Here is a 22,657-nt window from a genome sequence, read left to right as displayed (position 1 = left end):
CAGAGTCCAGGCACTTTCAATCTGCTTCCTCTGTGTTTGCTTCCTCTGTGTTTACTTCCTCTAGGAGTAAACAGAGTATTCACACTCTTCACGAGCGAATTCTAGGTTTCTTACAGCCCTCCTGTTAGTCCCACTGGTTTTCAAATCAACCGAGGGGACTCATCTTCTTGGTGTCAGACCCCAGGGATGGGATATCTAATGTGTGGTTCATACCACTCTCTCTTCAGGGAGGATCTCCAAGCCCAGGTAATCCCCCTTTACCTCTGTGTCCCCTTCTAGGGGCATCAGTTCTCACCTGATCACTTCCTACCCGACTCAGTGTGGATCTTTACAGCCTTGATTGTACAAAAGACTCCTGCCAGTCTTCAGTTTGATTTTAGTGAGAGTTGTTCCACCTGTGATGTATTTTTGACGTGTTTGCAGAGGGTGGTGAACACGTTGTCCTTCTGCTCCTTCATCTTGATCTCCTCTCGAGCTGGTCCAAGCTTCTGATCTTACCAAAGCATGGTGTCCGGCTTATCAGAAGTTAATGTCCTCTCCAGGGCAGGGGAATGTGTACTGCTTGCTACTTAAGACTTTATAATTTTTTACAGTTTTGTGGAATGGGCCAGTGCAGGGGTCATAAGAGACATCTTTTTATGGAGCTTGCCTGGCACATGGGGCCATGGAAAGACAGTCGACAGACAGGGATAGGTTATGCCTGATGGCTAAGTACTACAGAAAAATCAGAAGGAAGGTGGGATGTGCTACTGTGGCTGAATGGAATACTTCTGGAACCCAACCTGAGGTGGGAAGCAGGGTTGCAGGAAGATGTGTGCAAGAAGTCTCACGCTGGAGCTAGCACATGCATGAAGTTGGCATGTTGGAGAAAAGGAGAAGAGGACTTGTGTATTCAGCACTACCAGCCCAAAGAACGCATCTTTTTGGCTAGCAAAGTGCCAGGTGAATAGGACCAGAATAGGTTAGTATAAAGGCATTTTTCCTATTTCTTCTAGATTCAACACCCTCTAAAGACCAGCTATCCTCCAAGGAGAAACCCAGCTTCTCAACTGATCTGCAGCTTCTGAGCCAAGCAGGCCCCAGGGACCTTCCTGGTGGTGCACCAGCCCCTTTGGTGCCATCATCCCCTCCCGTGACTGCTGTGTCCCAAGACATGGCCCCACCAGCTGCCAGTCCTAAACTGGAGCCAGCAACGGGGCCTGCCATGCAGGCAGGGGGACCAGGAACTCCTCAGGGGCCGGCCAGTGAGCGTAAGACTCCCTGGCCATTAATGGAGACTCTTGATGCTCAGCTTGCTGCACAGTCCCCTGGCATGGGCCGAGGGCCTTGTGCCCCACCTTTGGAGGCCCCCCTTCACCCCTTGGGTCTGGGGGATCCTGCCTTAGCCAGAGAGCCCATCACCAAGGGGGAGCCTCTGTCAGCTTTGGCCCCCACATCTGTTGCCCCTAGTGGGGCCCCTCAGCCCACTGTGAGCCAGCCCCTTCCCCCACTACCCACTGTGGTGGGAGCGATCAGTCTGGCCACTCCCCAGCTCCCCAGTCCCCCGCTGGCACCCACCGCCCCCCCTCAGCCGCCTTCAGCCTTGGAGTCAGATGGAGAAGGGCCACCCCCAAGGGTGGGCTTTGTGGACAGCACCATCAAGAGCCTGGACGAGAAGCTGAGGACTCTGCTCTACCAGGAGCACGTTCCAACCTCCTCAGCCTCGGCTGGGACCCCTGTGGAAGCAGGTGACCGAGACTTCACCCTGGAACCCACAAGAGGGGATGAGCCCCGTCCAGAGGCCTCTGGGGGCAATCTGGCCCTGCTGCCCCAGCCTGCGGTGAGTACTGCCCGAGGCACTGTCTCCAGGCAATTCATGTCTGACCCACCCACACGTGTTTTGCTCGAGCTGCCTAGGGAGGAGGAGTCCATCCTTCGGACTGGAGGAGAGGATTTGCAGTTTTGCTACAGAGATGTTAGCAAGTAAAACTCACAGCTCTTTCTTTCTGTTTCTTTCTTCAGTTGGAAAAGTCAGAAATGGCCCCTGGATTAGAGGTCACACTGGAGCAATCCGTTTCCTTGTCAGTGACAGGTAACAAGCCGTGGATGCTTCCAGCCTTCCTTCCTTTGAAACATTGTTTCTTTATCCTTCATCCCCACAGCATCTTGGGTGGGACCCAGATGTGGCAGAAGCAGTTCTAGCACAAACCATGTGTTCACACTCCAAGAAAAGAAAGCCCTCTGTGAAAATGGGTAAAAGCCCTATTGACTGGGTATTGGGATCTTAACAGGGCCTGTCTGGCGCCCCAGTGCTCTCAGTATATTCTGGTGGATACCCCTAGCTCCTATTTCTGTAGGAGGTTATAAGATGACTGTGGTTATTGTGGACAGAATGCAGGGATGGGGCTGGGGAGTTCCAACAGGTCTGTGGAAGCTGCCAGCCTAGAGCCATCCGTGAAGTTTTGAAACAGGATTTCTTCTGTGGTTCCTGAGTATTGTGCATCTCTGCAGGAAGTCTTGCTGTAGTTCTCATTTCATTACCTGAACACATATGTTTTAGCACAAGGGAGTTGGTCTGATCTAATGTGTTGGTTCCTTCTCGGCCTGGAATTTCTTGGGAGATGGGCAAGATAAGGATCCAGCTGACCTTGTAATGGGACCATGGGTGTGTATCAGTGGCAAGAACAGCCCTCCCACATCACAGAACAAGGGGAGTGGACCATTGGATGCTGTGGCTGGACCCCAGGACACTGCATTGTTACAGATGTCACACTTTAGAGGGGTGGGGCTTCTGGGATTGGGGTCAGAGGCCGTAACATATGATGTTTACCTGGGGAAGATAAGGATCATGGGCTGAAGCAGGAGTGGGCTGGGCAAGGGGGAAGGTGAGAGATTATACCTGAGTGCCCTCTCTATCTCCTTCTGCCTTCTTTCTGTGAGTTCTGTACCATGGGCAGCCGCCTTCTGCAGCATCAGTGCCTTCAAGTGCCCAGAGTGTGGAACTGACAGAGAAGCTCTAAGAGACAGATTCTAGCTTGGAAAAGGTCAATTTTTCTGGCCGTCAGAGCTGATCAGAAATAGAGTGCAGTTGGTAATGAGCCTTCTGTCCCCAGAGGTGTGCAAAGCAAGACTGTATGATCTTCACCACAATCATGTAGGGAGGAGTGTTGTATATTGCCTAGGGTTGGGGTTGCATGACGGATGAATCTGGGTCTTCTCAGGAATCTGTGTGGGGGCAGCCCCCCAGCCTGGCTGGAGGCTCTTTCAGCCCCTGTCATGCCTCCCCCAAACCCCTGCCCACTGCAGCATGTCAGTTCAGCTCAGGCTAACACACAGCTCTGGTTTTTTTTTTGCTATGTGCAGTCTCAACTCAGGCCAGGCTTCCACACATCAACTCCTTCTGCTTCCGTTGTTTACTCTTCACAGCAACCCGGGAAGGCTGGTCAGATGTATCATCTGTAGGTGGGGAAATGAGACAGTCTCAGATGACAGGGACCTCCCATAGACTTTGGAGCAGCAGGATTGAGTCAGCCTTATTGTTCTGATTTTCCTGGACCTCGTAAGACCCTTTTATCATCAGAACTTGTCAGGGAGAGAGAAGGTGATGCTGTCAGGTGAGACAAGGTGCATCAGGGGTATAGAGAGGACAGGTGAAACAGGTGATAGTCGTCAGGTATTTGGAAGGCCTGGCCTGTGCCTGAGGGTCTGGAGCAAGGTCTTCAGGGGTGTGAGTAGTATTGGGCTGATGTCTCCCCCTTTTCTGGATCACAGAGCATCTCCTGTGAAGTGATGGGGTTAGGATGTCAGTAGTTTTTGTTTTCCAGCTGCACACACTGCTTCTCTGGCCCCTCCCTTTCTCTTCTGGATGGCTGCTTTTGGGTCACTCCTGCCTTTGTTCTCTGCACCAGCCTGAGTAATGGTTTTAACGTTCCTACAGCTGAATCATCTTTGAGCCACACGCTTGGCCGTGAGGGAGGACAGGTGGCCTCAGATTCGCTTGGAGCACCCAGTGCCCCCCAGGTAAGACGTTTTCTCCAGTGAGATGCTCAGTGGGTTGGCGGGCTTGCTCTCTGATGGTGTTTGCGTGGAATCTTTTCCTTTCCACTGTTTCCCAAGGATGTCCCTGCTTCTGCCATCCCTGCCCATCTGGAGCCCACAGACCGGACCAGCAGGGCCCCTGGGGAAACCTTGGCCGAGTCCGTGCAGAGCTGCCCGGGGACGTTGATTGAGGGTGGCCAGGACAGCCAGCCCCAGCCACACAGCACTCTGGTATCAGGATCCCCTCCGAAGTGGCCAGGGCAGCAGGATGGCAGCTCGCCAGCCAAAACCGTGGGCCGGTTCTCAGTGGTCAGCACCCAGGATGAGTGGACTCTGGCCTCCCCCAATAGCTTGCGGTACTCAGCCCCACCTGACGTTTACCTGGACGAGGCTCCCTGCAGCCCAGACATGAAGCTGGCTGTGCGACGGGCGCAGACAGCCTCCTCCATCGAGGTCGGCATGGAAGAGCCCATGTCCAGTGACTCTGGGGATGAGTCCCCTCGCAGGAGGCCTTCTGTGCAGAAGCATGCCTCCCTGCCCAGCAGCAGTGGTGGTGTGGCCAGTGACTTTGTGAAGAAGGCCGCTGCCTTCCTGCATAGGTCCTCTCGGGCTGGCTCCCCAGGCCTGGAGACGCCCAGCAGGATGGGCGTGAAGGTCCCCACCATCAGCGTGACCTCCTTCCACTCCCAGTCATCCTACATCAGCAGTGACAACGACTCAGAGATTGAGGATGCTGATATCAGGAAAGAGCTGCAGAGTCTTCGAGAGAAGTAGGTCGTATGGAGCAGGTCAGGTCTGGGCTGTGGTGTCAGGGGACGTGTTCGGCAGCTGAAGTCCACGTCTTGCTGTGTGCACTTTGAGCTGCTTGGGCTGGGTGACAGGGCAGAGGCAGTGTCCCTGCCGTCAGATCTGGTCCCTGGTCTCTGGGGCGCACCCCTCCCCTCCTCCTCCAGTCTCACACATAGGCCTTGATCGCACTTGCTCTCTCCCCGTGCAAGTTTACCTGCTCCTGCTGTGGTCAGGGTCACTGAGATACAGCCAAGCCATGAAGTCTCCTTCAGGACAAGAGGGCCCCACACTTTAGTTACTAAGGTCGGGAGAGGCTGGAATCCTTGGGAAGGAGTGGCTGTGGGTTCTTGGAGTGGGCCCAGAAATGGAGACATGGGCAGGAGAAGCCTGTGCTCTCTCCTACTCTTGGCTATGCAGAGAAGGCCCCAGCCTTAGCTGCATGCTCCCTGAGGAAGGCCAACTGGGACCACCCAGCCCTTTCCTAGACTTTTCTGGAAACTGCCCTTGCCCACAGCCAGTGATTCCACCCAAGTCTTAACAGCAGCTTCCCACCCATGTGACCAGGCATCTTGGCTCTATTCTCAGGAATAGTGATGCTTGTCGGGTCAGCCTTAGCTGGAAGCTCTACTGGGCACAGCTGGGGCTCCAGGATCCTGGCTAATAACATATTTTCTGTAGACTTGCTTGTACAGGCTTCCTCTCCTCTGAGAGGCCTCTTGTGCTGTGTTCCCTCACATGGAGGAAGTAACACTTATTTGCCTGATAAGCTAAGGCAGCCTTCCAATTCTGAGCCCTGATTACCTGTTTCTTCACCCATGTTTATGGGTAGGGTTTGTATTGTAAGCATAAATGTGTGAAGTTGTTCATATACTACCCCCGTCCTCTCCACCCCCCCCAAAAAAACCAGCAATGTTACAAGTCTGGATATATCGGAAAACTTGAATGTCTTAGACTTGTCTTCATGCAGTTCTATTGTTGGGTGAGCTGATGCCAGAGGTCTCAGTGATACTCCCATTTGGCTTAGGTGTAAACAGAAGGTGACGCCTAAATGCCCTTATGTCCCCTGCGCATGGCCTGTCTGCCCAGCCTCCCCTGCAGGCTCTACTCCTCACACCCATCCTACCAGTCCTGGGCTCTCCTGGAGGGGCCTCATGTTGGAAATGACCAGAATGCCCACCTGGCTTCCCTCTTCCTTTCCCTCCTACAGGCATCTGAAGGAGATCTCAGAGCTACAGAGTCAGCAGAAGCAGGAGATCGAGGCCCTGTACCGCCGCCTAGGCAAGCCGCTACCCCCCAACTTAGGCCTCTTCCACACGGCCCCACCCATCGGCCGCCGGAGAAAGACCAGCAAGAGCAAGCTGAAGGCGGGGAAGTTGCTGAGCCCCCTGGTGCAGCAGCTCAAGGTCGTGGCCTCCAGCACAGGTTGGCCCAGGGCCCTCCCAGCCACCCTCAGTCGTGGGAGCTGGGCAGATGGGAGGCAGGCACTAGGCCTTGGAAGAGCGCTTCTTGAATCTCCTTTCATTGGAGCAAGGAAGCGTCTTCTGGCCCAAGAGAGCCAAGGCCTCCACCCCTCCTGTCAAGAGGGAAGAACCGGAGTCCCAGCTGCCTGTGGGCTGCAGTGTGCTCCTCCCTGCAGAATGCTGCCCAGGCTGGGGTCTGCTTCCTCTGATCCCGTTTCTCAGATGTATGTCAGCCCCTGACAGTGGGGGTTGAGCAGCTGCCTTGGGAGAGGGAGAGGATGATAGCGACCCTCCCTGCCCCCTAGCCTTTAATCACAATGCCCAGGCACTAAGAGTACATACCCCAAGCCCCCCACACTCTGGGGTGGGGACCCAGTGAGCTGAAAGCCCCAAATGCACCAGGTGGGAAGCCAGCGGTGAGCTGACCTTAAGCCTTCCCTCTCCAGGTAACCTGCAGGATACACACCCAAGAATTTCTAGGATTACCCAAAATTACATGAATTCCATATCAATTCCTAAAGCTAACACGAGGCTTCAGAGAGTGAGGAAATCCACAGGTCCCCTTTGAGCCCACGTGTACATCTGCGGATGGGCCGTGGTCCTTTCACAGCGTTTGCACAACGTAGGTTAGCATCAGTGGAAACTGGTCATTTTCTTCGATCTTCCTGACAACTGCACATGGGTGATCCAGCAGTATACCCATTGCCTGTAGGGACTCAGCTTCCCCAAGGTCACCCAGCAAAGAGCAGAGAGGATAGACGTGGCCTGAGCTGGCTGGTCTGTCCTGTGGTGCCTCATCGTGCCTGTCACCCCTTCTCCCCCCAACCCAGGTCACTTGTCAGACTGCAGCAGAGCCCCTCCTGCTAAGGACCCTGCCCAAGCTGGGGCAGGGCCCACAGCAGCTTCAGACCCATGTGGGAAGGCAGTTCAGACTCAGCAGCCTTGCTCCGTGCGGGCCTCCCTGTCTGCAGACATCTGCTCCGGCTTGGCCAGTGATGGAGGCGGAGCGCATGGCCCAGGTGATTCCCAGCTCGCCCGTCTCCGAGCATGTGCTAGCCTCATAGGGCCCGTGTGGCGTAGAGGGGACATGAGCTGCGGCCAAGGCTGCCGACAGCCTCTTAAGGAAAAAAAAAAAAACGTTAGATGTAGATTTTGAATGAGAAAAGTGGATGGCCTGCCCATCATCAAGTCTTGCTGTAAGCGGCTCAGAGGGAGGTGCGCTTTGCAAGAGCCGGCCTGGGGAAGGCGCCAGGACCACTGAGAGGTCAGATGTGGCATCTGCTGTGTGCTCTGCGCCGGTTCCCAGGCACTGGCCCTCCCCCGCCCTACCCCACTCCCCACTAAACATGGGTCCTTCCGTCAGGAGGGCCAGTTGGGGGGACGAGGGCACAGCTCTCTCTCGAGCTGGGAGATTGGCCTTGAGGAGGAAATGCTCGTCACCGCTGCCGTGGATGCAGCAGCTGCGCGATGAGGTGCTCCACCCCCACCATCTCTCTCCAGAGAAGTCTTGGTGACCACTGCTGGTGCCCACCCCCCACCCTGCCCCGCACGCTCTCCTGGGGTCCGCTTCTCTTCCGCTCCAACATTGCCTCCTTTCCATTATGTGATCAGTGGCTGTGGTCCTCTGGGCTGGGCTAGGTGGAGCCGTGGATGCTAAGTGAAGAGGCTGATATGGCTGGTGGTGTGTAGGAGGAATCCCAGAGACTGTACTTGATGCCTGTCTCTCTGTTTTCTTCCCTCTATATTCATTTGCAGGCTGGACGGTTTACCACCCAACGTCTGAGAGAGTGACCTATAAGTCTAGTAGCAAACCTCGCGCTCGATTCCTCAGTGGACCCGTGTCTGTGTCCATCTGTCTGTATTTGTTCTTTTGTATTTTATCACCTCCTGGCCCTTGGTTTCTCCCCTGCCCCTCCCTGTCTTCATTATCTTCCATACATCTTGTAGGACACCTTACCCCACCCCCATTGAAATCATGTACTTAACATAAAAAAAATGGAACCCCGTCCATGCCCACCCTTCTGGCCCCAGAAAGCGCCAGTGCATGCTCTTGGCTGGCTCATGCCTGGACACCAAAAGCATGTGCAGTGGTTTGCCCACTCCCAGCCTCCGGCGCTCTGTCCCAGGCCCCAAGGTGCTCTGCATTTCTTTTGTCACTTGTTTTGTTTAGTGTTTTTTGTTTTTTTGTTTTTTCTTTTTTTATGTTGGACGTAGTTTTATTTCTGTTGCAATCGTGGCAGATTTACACGTCCGCTGTCCCCAGTTCCAGCGACAACAAAAAAGACAACCCCGGCCTTCTCTAGACGCATGGTGTGTTTCACACGTGTCTGGACTCTGAAGACATGCATGTAGCGAGCCGAGACAGTTCTAGAAGGTCACTGGAGGGTGTAACTTCTGTACAAGGGCCGTATCACAACATCCAGTACTGTTCACCCACTGCCCCACTCCCTGCATGTGGAAATGCTGAGAGAACGTGCTCCAGCTAGGATGCCCCAGCCCCTGCTCCATTCTTGTCACGTCAGCAATCTCTGACCCTGAGAGACCTGATGCCAAGCCTCCTGCTGTGCCTCTCTGTGGGGGCCCAGCCCCTCCTGCTCTTCTCTCTAGCTGGAGCACTTTACTTGGTGTATTTCCCTCTCATCTCACCAACCTCAGAGATGAAGTCAATTATTCAGTTCCCCAAAGCTCTGCTAAATCAAAACTCAAGTCCCAATCATCATCTGCGTCCCTGGAACACACTGCTAGTACCCAGGGACTCCATGTCCAGGAATGGCGCGTCTGCTCAGGCTGTCCAAAATCGTTTTCCTCCCTCAGATCAATTGGCCAATGATTCAGAAGCTGTGAGGTTTTCTGGTTTTTGTTTTTCAACAGAAGTATTAAGCTTTTTACCCATTGGATTGTACATGCTGGTTTAGGGCCTCTGGCTTTTGCTGGTACAATAAAGATACATTGTGCTTGTTGGGATCTGAGGCCACATCCATGGCAGGCATCCATCAGAGTTCAGTGTCCATTCCCATCAGAGTGACTCTGGCACCCTCCCCGGGAGGGACAGGTCAAAGGCATAGGACTGTGTAGAAATGCTCAGGAACTGCCCAGTGCTCCTCGTCAGCTAACAGCAACCCCTACCCCCGGGGGGGGCCCCCCCCCCCCCCCCCCACCATTTCTGCTCAGGTGTCTTGGGTCTGCAGGTTAGTTGCCAAGTTGGGTAAGCGGCTGGGAGGCCTGCATGCATCCTGGCTCCCTGCTCACCTCGCGCATCACCCACTAGTCCTCTTTCTTCTGCCCGTGTGTGCCCAGCCTCGCCTGGGAAGCTGTGGCGAGGGCATCTGCACCTCTAGGCATCTCCTAGTCAGACAAGTGTGTATATCACTGCTGTGAGAGTGGCCGGCCAGGCGTGGGAAGCAGATTGGAGCAGGGCATTTGGGGTAAAAGTGTGAGTGAAGAGTACCATGTAGCCCCTGAGATCATTGCCAGGCTACCTTTCTACTCAGGTGGTTCTACTTTTTTTTTAAGGGTTTTCATTTATATCATTATTAATTGTTTCAAGATAAAAATTATTTGAGGCTCAGTAGGGACAAAGGGTTTATGTTTTCCTTCTGTGCTTGTGTGTGTGGCTAGGAAGAAAGAAATGTGTATGGCACGGCTTGGTAGCAAACGGGGAGCTGGCCTACGTAGATTGATTTTAGGTGGTGGTACATGCTGGCCTATAAGGCTTTATTTCCTCTGATGCTATGAATCCAGTAATGCTGCCTGTTTTCACACAGTGGCCCTTTTAGGCATACGATGGCTAAGCTTGGAGAAGGCAATGGCACCCCACTCCAGTACTCTTGCCTGGAAAATCTCATGGACGGAGGAGCCTGGTAGGCTGCAGTTCATGGGGTCGCTAAGAGTCGGACACAACTGAGCAACTTCACTTTCATGCATTGGAGAAGGAAATGGCAACCCACTCCAGTGTTCTTGCCTGGAGAATCCCAGGGACGGGGGAGCCTATGGGGTTGCACAGAGTTGGACACGACTGAAGCGACTCAGCAGCAGCAGCAGCATGGCTGAGCTCCTAGTCTTTGGGCCACAGCGTGGCCCCCACATGCTCTGAGGTTGCTGGTCAGGAGCGTGTACTGTGGGTTCCTGCCCTGGACCCGCTCACTGCAGCCTCCAGCTGAGCCATGTGAAGGCTGAGCCTGTGCCCCTGCCACTGTAACAGGGTGAGATACCCCAGGACTCCCCAGCCTGTCCCACGGGCGCTGGCATTTGCTGAGCCCTGCAGGGGGTTCTCTTGGACCTGTAGTCTGCCGGTTTCTGGGTGACCCCGGAGCTTTGTGCTCTGAGAGGAGACGGAGCGCATGCCTTAGTGAGAGATCAGAGGGAAATGTTTAGGGCTGGCTTCAGCACCTGAAGCCTGAGAGGCAGGGGGACTTTGGATTGGCTGCAAGGGCAGAGGGAGCTTGAGCTTGGGAGCTGAGGGCCGTGGCTCTAGGGTTGCGGGGGCAACTGGTCCAGCCCAGAGCTGGAGGTAAAGCCAAGAGAAGGTTTTCAGTTTGTACAGGAGACAAGGCTCTAGGAAAATAAAACCTGCGTTAAGCTTTGAAGTAGACAAAGAAGGTCCCAGCTTCCATGAAGCTTGGAGAAGCTAAGAGGGGCTGGAGATGGGTGGGGGCACCTGGGGGGAGCTGCAGGCAGCTTCCGGAGGTGAGGAGGTAACTCGAGGTGGTGAAGCAGCCATGCCCAGGATGGAGAGCCGGGGCGGGGGTGAGGCCTGGGTGCTGCCGTAGGGTGGGCACCAGAACAGGCCAGCCCCCAGAGCCGTAGGCGGGCTGGCACTCAGGGAAGGGCAGACTTGGGAGTGAGGCTCTGGGCACAGATCCCTCCTTGCAGCCAGTGGAGGGTTCAAGGAAGCCTGGAGTCAGGGGTGTGAGGTCATGTTCAGAAAGTGGTTGTGTCCTGTTGGTCAGAAGCTGTGGTCAGACCCACTGATCCTCCCTGCGCCCCCCCATCCCACCCCGCCACCACTCTTCATCGGAACAGAGACAGGCGCGAGCCAAGCCTTTCTTGTGCATGTGGAACGGGGGGTCTGTCCTCTGTTTTTCTCACATGTCCGTCAGCAGCAGGCCGGGTGTCGTCCATGCTGTAGCAGGTTTGTCTCTGGGACCGCTTGGTGCCACAGTGCAGCCCCCCAGGTTCTTCCCTCACCTGGGACTATTCTCATCCCTCCCTGTGGGGACTCACGAAGCCCCAGCCTACACTACGGGCACTCAGGATGAACTGTCCTAAGGGTAGGCCCTGTGCCACTCGGGGAATGATGTTCAGGATGGAGTCACCCTAGGGTAGAGCCGAGACACATCCTTCCTCCCTGCTCATGCTTCCCAGAAAAGTTTCAGCTCCGTTCTCGGATCTAGGTGGCTTGATACAGAGACACCCAGGATGATGTTTTGTCTCTATGTCCCATTTGTCTTCTGTGCCAGAAGAGAGCACCTGATGTCACATGCAAGGCTGACCAGTGGAGTTGCTCCTCTTGCCATGGGGGAAGCGGGGAGGCCCCTGGCTGGTCCGCACTGAGGCTGTTGTCCCCAGATCCTTGTGAGCTTTGTTAGTATTTGAACCTTGATAAACTGCAGGTGTGATAGTGGCTGCAGGGCCTGGCCCAGGCAGATGTGATAGTGGCTGCCCTGGCCCACCTCTTGAGCCGTTTGCCTGCATCATGTATCCTTGGATTTGAGGTGTCCTTCTGGCAGTCCAAGGGTCTAAACAATATCGATCAGTTGTCTGACAGGGCTGGCCATCCATACCACGAGCCACCTCTGTTTCTATGCCAAAGTGAATATAGGGGCAAGTGGGGTGGGGGGCCTTATTGCATGCAGGCCTGGGCAATGCCTGAGACTCCTGGCCTGGCTATGGGGGGTCCTGCAGACACGAGTTGCACCAGGACAGGATGTTAGGTCATCCAGTGTGTTGCTCCTTTGCAGTCTGGGAAGAACAGTTTTCTCAGTAGCTGGGAGAGGCTGCCAAGCCCCAGATCCCTAGCATCTGCCCGTGTGGAAGCTTCTTGGAGTATTTCTGGGGTTGCTAAGCTGGCTTTTGCTAAGCCTTGGCTAAGGATGGAAGTGCTATGGGGAGGACTCTCTCTTCATGGGAAACCAGGGGGTGGGGCTGGTGAAAACCATTATTCCCCAAGTGCACCTGATGTCGGCTTCCTATGGGCCTGTGTGGGTCCCATATAGGTATCCTGTGGGCTGCAAGTGGGCCCCTGGTGTGTCCCATGTGGGCCCTTTGTGAGCTCTGTGTAGGCCTGCTGCTCTTGCATTGCTCCCTTGTAGCTTGATGTTCCTTGTAGCTGCCTTGTTCCTTCCTGCTCTGTAGGCAGGAACTCGATATGTATACTAGCCCAGTGTGGGTTGAGCAGGGCTGGGTAGAGGCTTGTTTATCAGACGCTATCTGCATGGTGTGTGTTTAGAGCAGGACTCAGGCCAGGGAACAGACACAGGGGGCGAGATTCAAGGGGCCACTCGAGGATGGGCAGGGCTCTGGTGTGAGTATGGACTGGTTAGCCACATGATGCTTGCTCAGCTGTGGTTTTGTAGAGCCAGACAGTGTGACCTGTGTGGAGGGATCCAAATCTGGTTTGTTTACGTTAAAGACCCACCCCAAGGGCTGGGAGCTGACCAGGCTCTGGTCACCTCAGGGCCCATGTTCAGCCAGGACATGGAAGGCCAGGAGTTATGCTCCATCCCTCAGGCTGTGTCCAGTGAGGGTGAGTTGGTATCGCTTTCTGGCTCTGAGCACGGTGTCCTGGTGTCTGATGGCTTTGACCCTGCCTGGGTAACCAGAAAGATTGGTCTGGAGCCCTGATTTCAGGCTGACCGCAGGCAGAGACTCCCTCTAGAAGGCAGCTTCTGTGGCTGGCTGGCGTGTTCTCTTTCCCATGAGGGTGACAGGAGACAGCTCTGAATGCGGAGCTCTAGCAACACTAGGAGCTGCCAGGCAGGCACAGAGCAGCCTTTCGAAAAAACCTATTATGGTTAGACTGCAAGGACCTGGCAGAGTACTTAGTCCCAAGTCCCAGGGTCGTCTGTAGGGGACTGCTGTGGTCCAGAGGACAGTACAACCCCAGGATCTCGACTAGGAAATCTGTGTTCACTTGTCATAAACGGTCACAGAGCCCAGAACTCGCCTCCCACTGTACTTTGGAACCCCTAAAGGGCTCTGTGCTTCCACCTCAGGATGCAGACCAGCAAAAACTTTTGAGAGCTCCCACTGAGAATCAGTCTGGATTGCGCCTGCCTGGCCCAATTCCATTTTATTCTCATTACAGACCCCAACTGAATAGCACCTCCCTCTTTACCAAGTCAACCTCAGCGAACACAATAGGACAAACCAAGATAAGTGCAGCTCAGTGTGAGCTAGCTTTCTGAGCCAATGAGTACAGCTTTTCCCCAATAAGCCTTTGCCCCTGTCCCCAAATACAGTAAACAGGGTCTTGCCTTCCGTAGTGAGGGGGCTGGGAATGGTGCTGTGGTGGGCACTCTCTTGAGAGAATGGGGGTGTGTAGGGAATCGTGCTCCAGGGGAGGGGCCATGTGCAGGAGCACGAACAGACCCTCCATGCTAGTGTGGCCTTGCTGAGTGACCTTGGGAGCACCTGAGCCATCCTTGCCTATCCCATCTTTGCCTGCTCGGCTGCCTGGAATGCCACACGGTAAGCTGGGTGTGGCAGCCCCTTTCAACCAGCTCATCTGCCCTCCAGGTGGGCACTAATTGTCAATGCCAAACACTAAAGTCACTGTCCATCTGTCTTAGCGCAGGCAGCCTCTGGGAGCCCGGGGTCTAGGAGCTGTTAGTGATGGTGCGGTAAGGGGGCCTCTCACCCTGCCCCCTGGACAGGGAATACCTGATGAGGCAGCTGTGTTACCAAGAATGAGGATCAGCTTCCCTCCCACCTCTGTAGACAGGGCTCCTCATATTTCCGTCTCCACACTCACCACTGGCCTGTTCAGGGCAGCCCAAGATCTGGGATTGGCCTCAAATCTGCAAGACAATGTATCTTTTTGCACTTGGAAAACTGCCCATGAGCCTAACACCAGGCAGGGCCAGACTGTGCTCCATTGAGAGTTCTCCTGGCTGACTTTTACTGGGCATCCTGCTTCAACCAGCAGGACTCCCCAAAACCTTACATTTGAAAGCCAAGCAGTGTGCTTTGCTTTTTTTTTTTTTTTAATTGTTTTTTTTTTCTTTCGCTATCTCTCTTTCTCTCTTTTTTTTTTTTTTTTTTTTGAAATATGCTTCTAGAGACACACACACTTCTACCTGAAGCTTGGGGCTTGGCCCTGCACCTCCGCCCCTCGGCGAAGCTCGTGTGAACCTCCACACTGACGTGGGGGCCTCCCAGTTAGCCCAGGAGGCTGGTCCCTTCTCTCTGAACTGCTGGCCTTTGCTCCTCCTCGCAAACTGATGACTTTTGCTTAGAGTGTGGTGGCTTGTCCCCCTCGTGTGCTGTCCTGCCTAACCCTGTGGTCTTGTGTCGTTTCTTCTTCCCTTGCAGGGTCTGCCTTGAAGCGTCTCTGTCTAGGCAAAGAGCACAGCAGTCGTAATTATCGGGTTTTTTACCCCTTGTCCGCTTCCATCGCATGGGCTTTATTGTGGCTAGTGTGCATCAGGGTTTCCACGGCTGGACCGGGAGCCGAGGGCCCAGCGGGTAGGCGGGTGTGGACCCGCTCTGTGCCCACCCTCCGTGGGTGCTGCTGGGCTTCCACCTGGCGAGATAGCCGCCCTCAGGCACCCTTTCAAGCCTCCGTGGCTCCTAGACTTTGTGCATTCTCGCCAGTTCACACCTAACTGGCTTTCCTTCTCCGAAACGTCCATGTATTACCCATCATTAATTGGCTCCTTTTCCAAAACCGTAGGAATGAGTATTTCCTTCAAGTGCTAAAGATGAGTGCCCCTACAGAGGAGAGATGCCGGGACAAAATGGGTATCAGTTTACCTGGGCCGCCCACTGCTCTCATCTCATGCCTCTTTTTTTTTAATTTTTAAAATTTTTCTGTTTTTCTTTCCGGGCTGAAATGTTCATGTAGAAATAGCAACGTGTGTAAAATCTCATCACTAATGTTTAACTGTTTGTGTCTGTGCTTTTTCATTGCTAGCCTCTAAAGTAAACTATGTTTTGCAATGACTTGTTTGAAGAGATGGTCATTGGGTCATTTATTTAGTGCAGAAAATTTAAAAATTGGCTTATCCAAAATTGCCAACCAGAAATTATGTACTGGAGGAGGAAAGGGACATGATTTTAAAAAGTTTAAAAGTCCTAAAAGACCTTTGAGTAAAGTGGCCAAGTGTGCTCACCTTTGTCTAGCTTCACCTAAGCCACAGCCCCAGGCCTTCGTTGGGCATCTGGGCCTCCCAGTTTCTTCCTTTACAAGCATCAGCCTCTTAGTTGGCACCAAGGCTCTGGGTGTTTGTACCCCTTATTTTTATTACATGCTCTGGTAAGGAGAGGCATGGTTTCTGTGTCTTAAATTCCAGATCCCCAAATCATTATTGTTCACGGAAACAGCAGTCCAACCTATTGCAAGCATCTTCCCTTTGTTGGAAAGATATTGGCAGCTGCTAAGCACTCTGCCCAAGTATTGTTGAGTCTCCCCTGAATACTCATGTTAGAACTTTGAGTGCAGAAGCCGGAGGACTTTGCCCCTAGTCTGTGTCCAGCTATACCGGCAGTTTTCTGAACTCCCTCACATGGAGGTCTGGTGGTCCTGGGTAGTGTGGGCACAGAGTGGATACTGTGTAAAGCTGCCAGCAGTTGGGATCCTGACCCCTGACTGTTGAGATGGGTAATGTCTGCCTGGCAAAGCCCTGTAGCCTGAGATCACTCCACTGTGTCTAAAACTGCCTGGACCCCCAAATGCAGACCATCTCCTGAAGCAAGGTGTTGCCTGGCTTAAGCAAGTCCATTGTTTAAATGACTGCAGCTGGCCAGTGGTGCTGGCGGGCGGTGTCACCAACCTGGCCTGTGTGTGCTCCCCAGGGTCCTCCACCAGCAGCCTGGTCCCGGGCCCTGAGCCGGGTCCCCAACCTGCCCTGCACATCCAGGCGCAGGTGAACAACAGCAACAACAAGAAAGGCACCTTCACGGACGATCTGCACAAGCTGGTGGACGAGTGGACAAGCAAGACGGTCGGGGCCACACAACTAAAGCCGTCACTCAACCAGTTGAAGCAGACACAGAAATTGCATGACATGGAGGCCACAGCAGGCTGGCCTCTGGCCTCTGGCGAGGCACGGGCTGTAAGTGGGGCATGGTGGGGGGTTGAAGGGGGGTGGATTTGCCCAGAGTCGAGGGGACGGAATGGGAGTGAAGCCATGGCTCCAGATCTCAGCAGAGCAGTAGGCCCTGACCTGGTGCTGGGCAGTGCCTGGGTGGGACTGGCCAGCAGCTTGCAGATGTGGCCTTGTCCTGGTGGCCCCACCTTCACTGTCTTCCATCAGAACCCAAGCTGGCAAAGTGGGCATGGTCTGCATGACATACCCAGGGGATACCTCTTGTTGCGTTTTAGCTCAGGTGTGCCCAGAACACATGGGACAGAAGTGAGGAGCTGCTGTCTTTGGTTCTGCTGTGTGATTGTTCCTGGATCAGGACTGCTGACTTCAAAACCAACTTTGAAGGAGTATTCCCTCTTTTTTAGTCTCCTGGGAGAGTTTGTGCAAGATTATGTTATTTCTCCCTGAAATGTTTAGCAAAGTTTACTGGTGAAGCCATCTGGGCCAGGAGGTTTTATTTTATTCTGTTGTTGTTTTTTTTTAACTTTTTATTTTATATTGGAATGTGGTCAACTAATAATGTGGTCTTAGTTTCAAGGGTACAGCAAAGTGTTTCAGTTATACATACACATGTGTCTGTTCTTTTTTTCAATGTTTTTTCCCATTTAGGTTGTTTCATAATACTGAACAAAGTTCCCTGTGCTATACAGTAGGTCCTTGGTTATCCATTTTTTGGTGGGGGAGGGGGCTGCACTGTCTTCACTGTGGCCCGTGGGCTCTTTGTTGCACACAGACTTTCTCTAGTTGTGCGTGGGGGCTTCTCTCTAGTTGTGGTGTGTGGGTTTCTGTTGATTGGTGCACAGACTCCCTAGTTGTGGCATGCAGGCTCTAGAGTATGTGAGCTCAGTAGTTGCAATGTGCAGGCTTAGTGGCCCTGCAGCAGACATGTGGGATCTTCCCCAACCAGGGGTGGAACTCGCATCCCCTGCAGTAGAAGGTGGATTGTTAACCACTGGACCCTAGGGAAGTCCCTGTCTATTTTAAATATAGCGGTATGTACATGTCAATCCCAAACTCCCTAGCTGTTCCTTCCCCCATCCTTCCCCACAGTAACTGTAAGTTCCTTCAAGTCTGTGAGTCTGTTTCTGTTTTGTAAATAAGTTCATTTGTATCAGGTTTTTTTAAGACTTTGCATAAAGTAGTGATATTTTACAATATTTGTCTTGCTTGGTCTGACTTACTTCATTCAGTATGACAGTCTTTAAGACCATCCGTGTTACTCCAAAAGGCATTATTCATTCTTTTTAATGGCTAAGTAATGTTTCACTGTATATGTGTACCACATCTTTATCTGTTCATCTGTCCATGGGCCAGTAGGTTGCTTCCATGTCTTACCTATTGTAAACAGTGCTACAATGAACATTGGGGTGCATGTATCCTTTTGGGCCATGTTTTTGTCCGTATACATGCCCAGGAGAGGGATTACAGGATCATATGGTAACTCTGTTTTTAGTTTTTTGAGAAGCCTCCATACTGTTCTCTACAGTGGCTATGAAGTAAAGTGAAAGTCGCTCAGTCGTGTCCGACTCCTTGTGACCCCATGGACTCTACAGTCCCTGGAATTCTCTAGGCCAGAATACTGGAGTGGGTGGCCTTTCCCTTCTCCAGGGGATCTTCCTAAGCCAGGTATCGAAACCCAGGTCTCCCACATTGCAGTCAGATTCTTTACCAGCTGAGCCACAAGGGAAGCCCACAGTGGCTGTACCGATTTACATTTCTACCAACATTCTCTTCACACTCTCTCCAGCATTTATTATTTGTAGATTTTTTGACGATGGCCTTTTATTTTTTTGAGTGTGGGAAGGTTCAAAAGTTTCTAATGTACAAAAGATTGAAAATTCTTCCTTGAACTCTCAGGTACCCTCTTCCTGTGAGCTGTGATTGACATTTTGCTGGTATGTATTTGTCACATCTCTCCCCATCCCTTGAGGGTAAGGTTTCATTATGGATTTAATTTTCTTTACAGTTTTAGTACCATTTAGGTTTTCTATTCTTTCTGTTAAATTCTGCTTTTCTAACAATCGGTACATCTCTAAATTTATCTGTTTTCCAATTAATTGACATAGAGTTGTTTGTAATATCTTCTCTTCACAGTTTGCAGGGTTTGCAGTGATGTCTTGTTTTTCATTCCTGATAATGGTGATTTCTCTGAGTTTATAAATTTTATTAACCTTTTCAAAGCACACATCACTTTGATGATAATTCTTTATTGTATGTTTCATTATTTTTTTTTTAGATTATCAACCAAAGAATATATTAATTTATTACAACAACTGAACAAAAGGCATTCCTTTGGAATACTTTTACATACAAAGAACTATTATTTATTACATATTTCAGCTTGTGGGAAAATGAAGAATGCATTGATTCTGGAAATAACTATTCAGACTTTTGGAAGTTCTTTAAGTCTTCTTTCTCTGCTGATCTTTCCCTGTATGTTTCATTAGTTTCTTCCTTTTATTATTTCTTTTATCTTTGGGTTACTTTTTTCTAGAAAGTTTCTTGAAATATGTAGTACATTGATTTTGAGCCTTTCTTCTTTTTTAATATAGGTATTCAGGCTATAAAATTCCTTCTACTAGTATTAGCTGCATTCCAAAGATTTTGATATATAGCATCTTCTTTAGCCTTCTGTTCAAATATTTTATAGTTTCCATGGTGATTTGAGGTAATATAGTAATTAATTGAGGTAATATAGTTATTAGTGTCTTCTCTCGTGGTAAAGAATCCGCCTGCCAAGCAGGAGACTCAGGTTCAATCCCTGGGTCAGGAAGATCCCCTGGAGAAGGGAATGGAAACCCACTTGAGTATTCTTGCCTGGGAAATCCCATGGACAGTGGAGTCTGGCATGCTGCATTCCATGGGGTTGCAAAGAGTTGGACACAACTGAGCAATATAGTTATTAATCTTTTTGTTAGTGTTTTTTTTTGTTTGTTTTTTTAACCTAAATGCACTGTGATAAGAGAACAACTTTTGTGTTTTCAGTCCTTTAAAACTTGCTGGGACTGGATTCTTGACCCAAGTTGTGAGTTTTGGTCACTGCTCCATAGGTGCTTGAGGTCATCCCCTTTCGTTCCCTCTCATATCCACACTCCCCGTCTGAACTTCCTCTGTTCCTCTTCTGTAGCACCCTCCTGACACTGCACCTCCATTAAACTCCTCAAATCTCTGCTCCATTATTCTGGGACAGAATTGAGAGCTCATAACCTGGCCCAAGGCCCTGCAGGGTCTGCACCCAGGCCTCGGGCAGGCTAGTCTCTATTTTTCTGTTCAGACTCCACCACATCAGCTCTCTGTATCTGTGCTGGGCCAGGTCCTCTTGGTCAGCTCTGCTGATGGTGTTGTTCAGATATCTGCGATTCTTAATAAGGTTTTGGTTTTTTTCTTAACTATTCACGACTGTCCATTTCTAGAACTTTTTTGTTATCCCGGATAGAAACTACTCAATAAGAAACAACTATCCAGCCCCTCTTTCTGGTAACTCTGGTTATCCAGACACTGGTAACCGCTATTCTACTGTCAGTCTCTGTGAATTTGACTTCTTTTCTTACCTCATGTAAGAGGAATCATACAATATTTTCCCTTTTGTCACTAACCTATTTCACTTAGTATAATGCTTTCCAGGTTCAGTTTTTAAAAAAATTGTGGTCAAATACACATAACATAAAATTTAACATCTTAACCTTTTAAAAATATATACAGTTCAGTGGTATTAATTATATTTATATTGTCCAACCATCACCACCTTATGTCTATAAAATTTTTTCATTTTGTAGAACTGAAACTTTACAATCAATGAAAAATAATTGCCTATATATGCCCCCCTTTAGCCCCAGCCCTTTTCAACTATCATTCTGTCTATGAATGTGACTTCTTTAGGTACCTAATATAAGTAGAATCCTATAGTCTTTTTGTAAACTGGTTTATTTCACTTAGCATAATGTCTTCAAGTTTCATCCATGTTGTAGCATAAGTGAGCATTTTTTAACACTGAGTGATAGTCCATTGTATGTACATGCCACGATTTTTTTTATCCATTCATCCGTTGATGGACACTTGGGGTGCTTCTATCTTTTAACTGTTGTGAATAATGCTACTATGAACATGGCTATATAGATATTTCTTTGAGTCTTTGCCTTCAGTTCTTTGGGATTCCAGAAGTGGAATCACTAAATCATATGGTATTTATAGTTTTAACTTTTTGAGGAGTCACCAAACTACTTTCCAGAGCAGCTGCACTATTTTACATTCCCACCAACAGTACATAAGGATTCCACTTTCTCCACATCTTTGCTAACACTTTTAAAATTTTTCTGATTTTTTAAAAATAGTAGTCATCTTGATAGGTATGAATGGTATCTTCTAGTTTTGTTTTGCATTTCCCTAATAATAAGTGATGTTGGGCATCTTTTCAGGTGCTTATTAGCCATTTGTGGGTCTTCTTTGATTCAAGTCCTTTGCCCATTTTTAAACTATAAACAAAAGAAATTTATTTCTCATAGTCCTGGGTGCTGGATGTCTGAGATGAATGTATCAGCATGCGAGGGTGAGAGCCTTCCAGGTTGCAGACTTCTTATTGTATCCACCATTGTATGGTGGAAAGAGCTTTTGAATTGAGTGTTTTTGTTGTTGTTGAGTTGGAAGAGTTCTCTATATATTCTGGATATTAATCTCTTTTCAGATAATATGATTTGTAAAAATCATCTTCCATTCCTTGGGTTGCCTTTTTGCTCTGTTGATAATGTCTTCTGATACATAAACGTTTTTAATTTTCATGAAGTCCAGTTTATCTATTTTTTTCTTTTATTGCCTGTGACTTTGGTATCATATCCAATAAATCATTGCCAAATCCTATATTATAAAGCTTTCTCTCCATGTTTCCTCCTAAGAGGTCTCTAAAGATGCTAAGAGTTTAAATAGCTGTAGCTCTTATGTTTAGAGCTTTTAATCCATTTTGAGTTAATTTTTATATGTGGTGTTTGGTAAGGGACTAGCTTTATTCTTTTGCGTGTTGATATCTAGTTGTACCAGCAGTATTTGTTTAAAAAAAAAAAGTGTTCTCTTCCCATTGCATGCTTTTGGCACTCTTGTTGGAAATCAACTGGCCAGATATGCAAAGGTTTATTTCTGGATTTTCTGTTCTATTCCACTTGTCTACTGTCTATCCTGTTGCTAACGTTACAATGTTTTGATTTCTGTGGCTTTGCAGTAAGTTCTGAAGTCAAAAAGTCAGAGTCTTCCAATTTTGATCTTTTTCAAAATTGTTTTGGTTATTGGAATCCCTTAAAAATCCAAATAAGTTTTAGGATGAGTTTTTATATTTCTTGGAAAAATGCTATTGAGATGTTGATAGTGATTCATTGAATCTGGTTAGATTCATTTTGGGTTGTATTGACATAGTAACAATATTGTCTTCAAATCCATAAATACAGGATGTCTTCACATTTATTTAAGTTTTCTTTAATTTCTTTTAGCAGTATTTTGCAGTTTTCAGTGTATAAGTCTTTCAACTCCTTAATTATTCCCAATTATTTTATTCTCTATGTTTAAATGTAATTGTTTTCTTGATTTCCTTTTCAAATTATTCATTGCTAGTGAATACAAATACAACTGACTGTGGTGTGTTGATTTTGTACCTGCAACTTTGCTAAATTCATAAATTCTAGCAGTGTGTGTGTGTGTGTGTGTGTGTGTGTGTGTGTGTGTGTGTGTTCTTTAGGGCTATCTGCATATAAGAACGTGTTATCTCCAAGCAGAGGTAATTTCACTTCTTTCTTTCCAGTTTGGATGCCTTTTATTTCCTTTTCTTGCCTAATTTCTCTGGCTAGAACTTCAACTATATTGAATAGAAATGGCAAGAATGGCCATCTTTGTCTTTATCTTGGAGGAAAAGCTTTCTGATTTTTCACATCATAATGATATTTCACATCATTATGATGTTAACAGTAGGTTTTTTCATATATGGCCTTCATCATACTGAGAATATTCTGTTATTTCTAGTATGTTGAGTGCTTTTGTCATGAAAAAGTTAGATTTTAGCAAATGGTTTTTTGCATTAAGATGATCATAGTTTTTCAAACTTTC

The 22,657-nt window shown here is 49.7% G+C and overlaps 1 protein-coding gene across 9 annotated transcripts in view; it reads left to right on the top strand.

Annotated features, from left to right (window-relative positions):
* Positions 1-22,657, top strand: part of WNK2 (WNK lysine deficient protein kinase 2) — a 142,768-nt gene that overhangs the window by 103,055 nt on the left and 17,056 nt on the right. For 3 of the 9 annotated variants that reach the window (XM_070459443.1, XM_070459440.1, XM_070459438.1), the window contains exons 20-28: positions 996-1,819; positions 2,002-2,071; positions 3,917-3,999; positions 4,096-4,787; positions 6,014-6,228; positions 7,097-7,285; positions 8,022-8,120; positions 14,799-14,843; positions 16,281-16,540. In XM_070459443.1, coding sequence (XP_070315544.1) covers positions 996-1,819; positions 2,002-2,071; positions 3,917-3,999; positions 4,096-4,787; positions 6,014-6,228; positions 7,097-7,285; positions 8,022-8,120; positions 14,799-14,843; positions 16,281-16,540 — 2,477 coding nt within the window. The remainder of the gene's footprint in view (positions 1-995; positions 1,820-2,001; positions 2,072-3,916; positions 4,000-4,095; positions 4,788-6,013; positions 6,229-7,096; positions 7,286-8,021; positions 8,121-14,798; positions 14,844-16,280; positions 16,541-22,657) is intronic. The other 6 variants (XM_070459444.1, XM_070459441.1, XM_070459439.1 and 3 more) reach the window with 5 other exon arrangements.

Source organism: Odocoileus virginianus, chromosome 31, assembly GCF_023699985.2.
Source record: "Odocoileus virginianus isolate 20LAN1187 ecotype Illinois chromosome 31, Ovbor_1.2, whole genome shotgun sequence".
Classification (NCBI taxonomy): Eukaryota; Metazoa; Chordata; class Mammalia; order Artiodactyla; family Cervidae; genus Odocoileus; species Odocoileus virginianus.
This window is presented reverse-complemented; position numbering and strand designations above follow the sequence as displayed.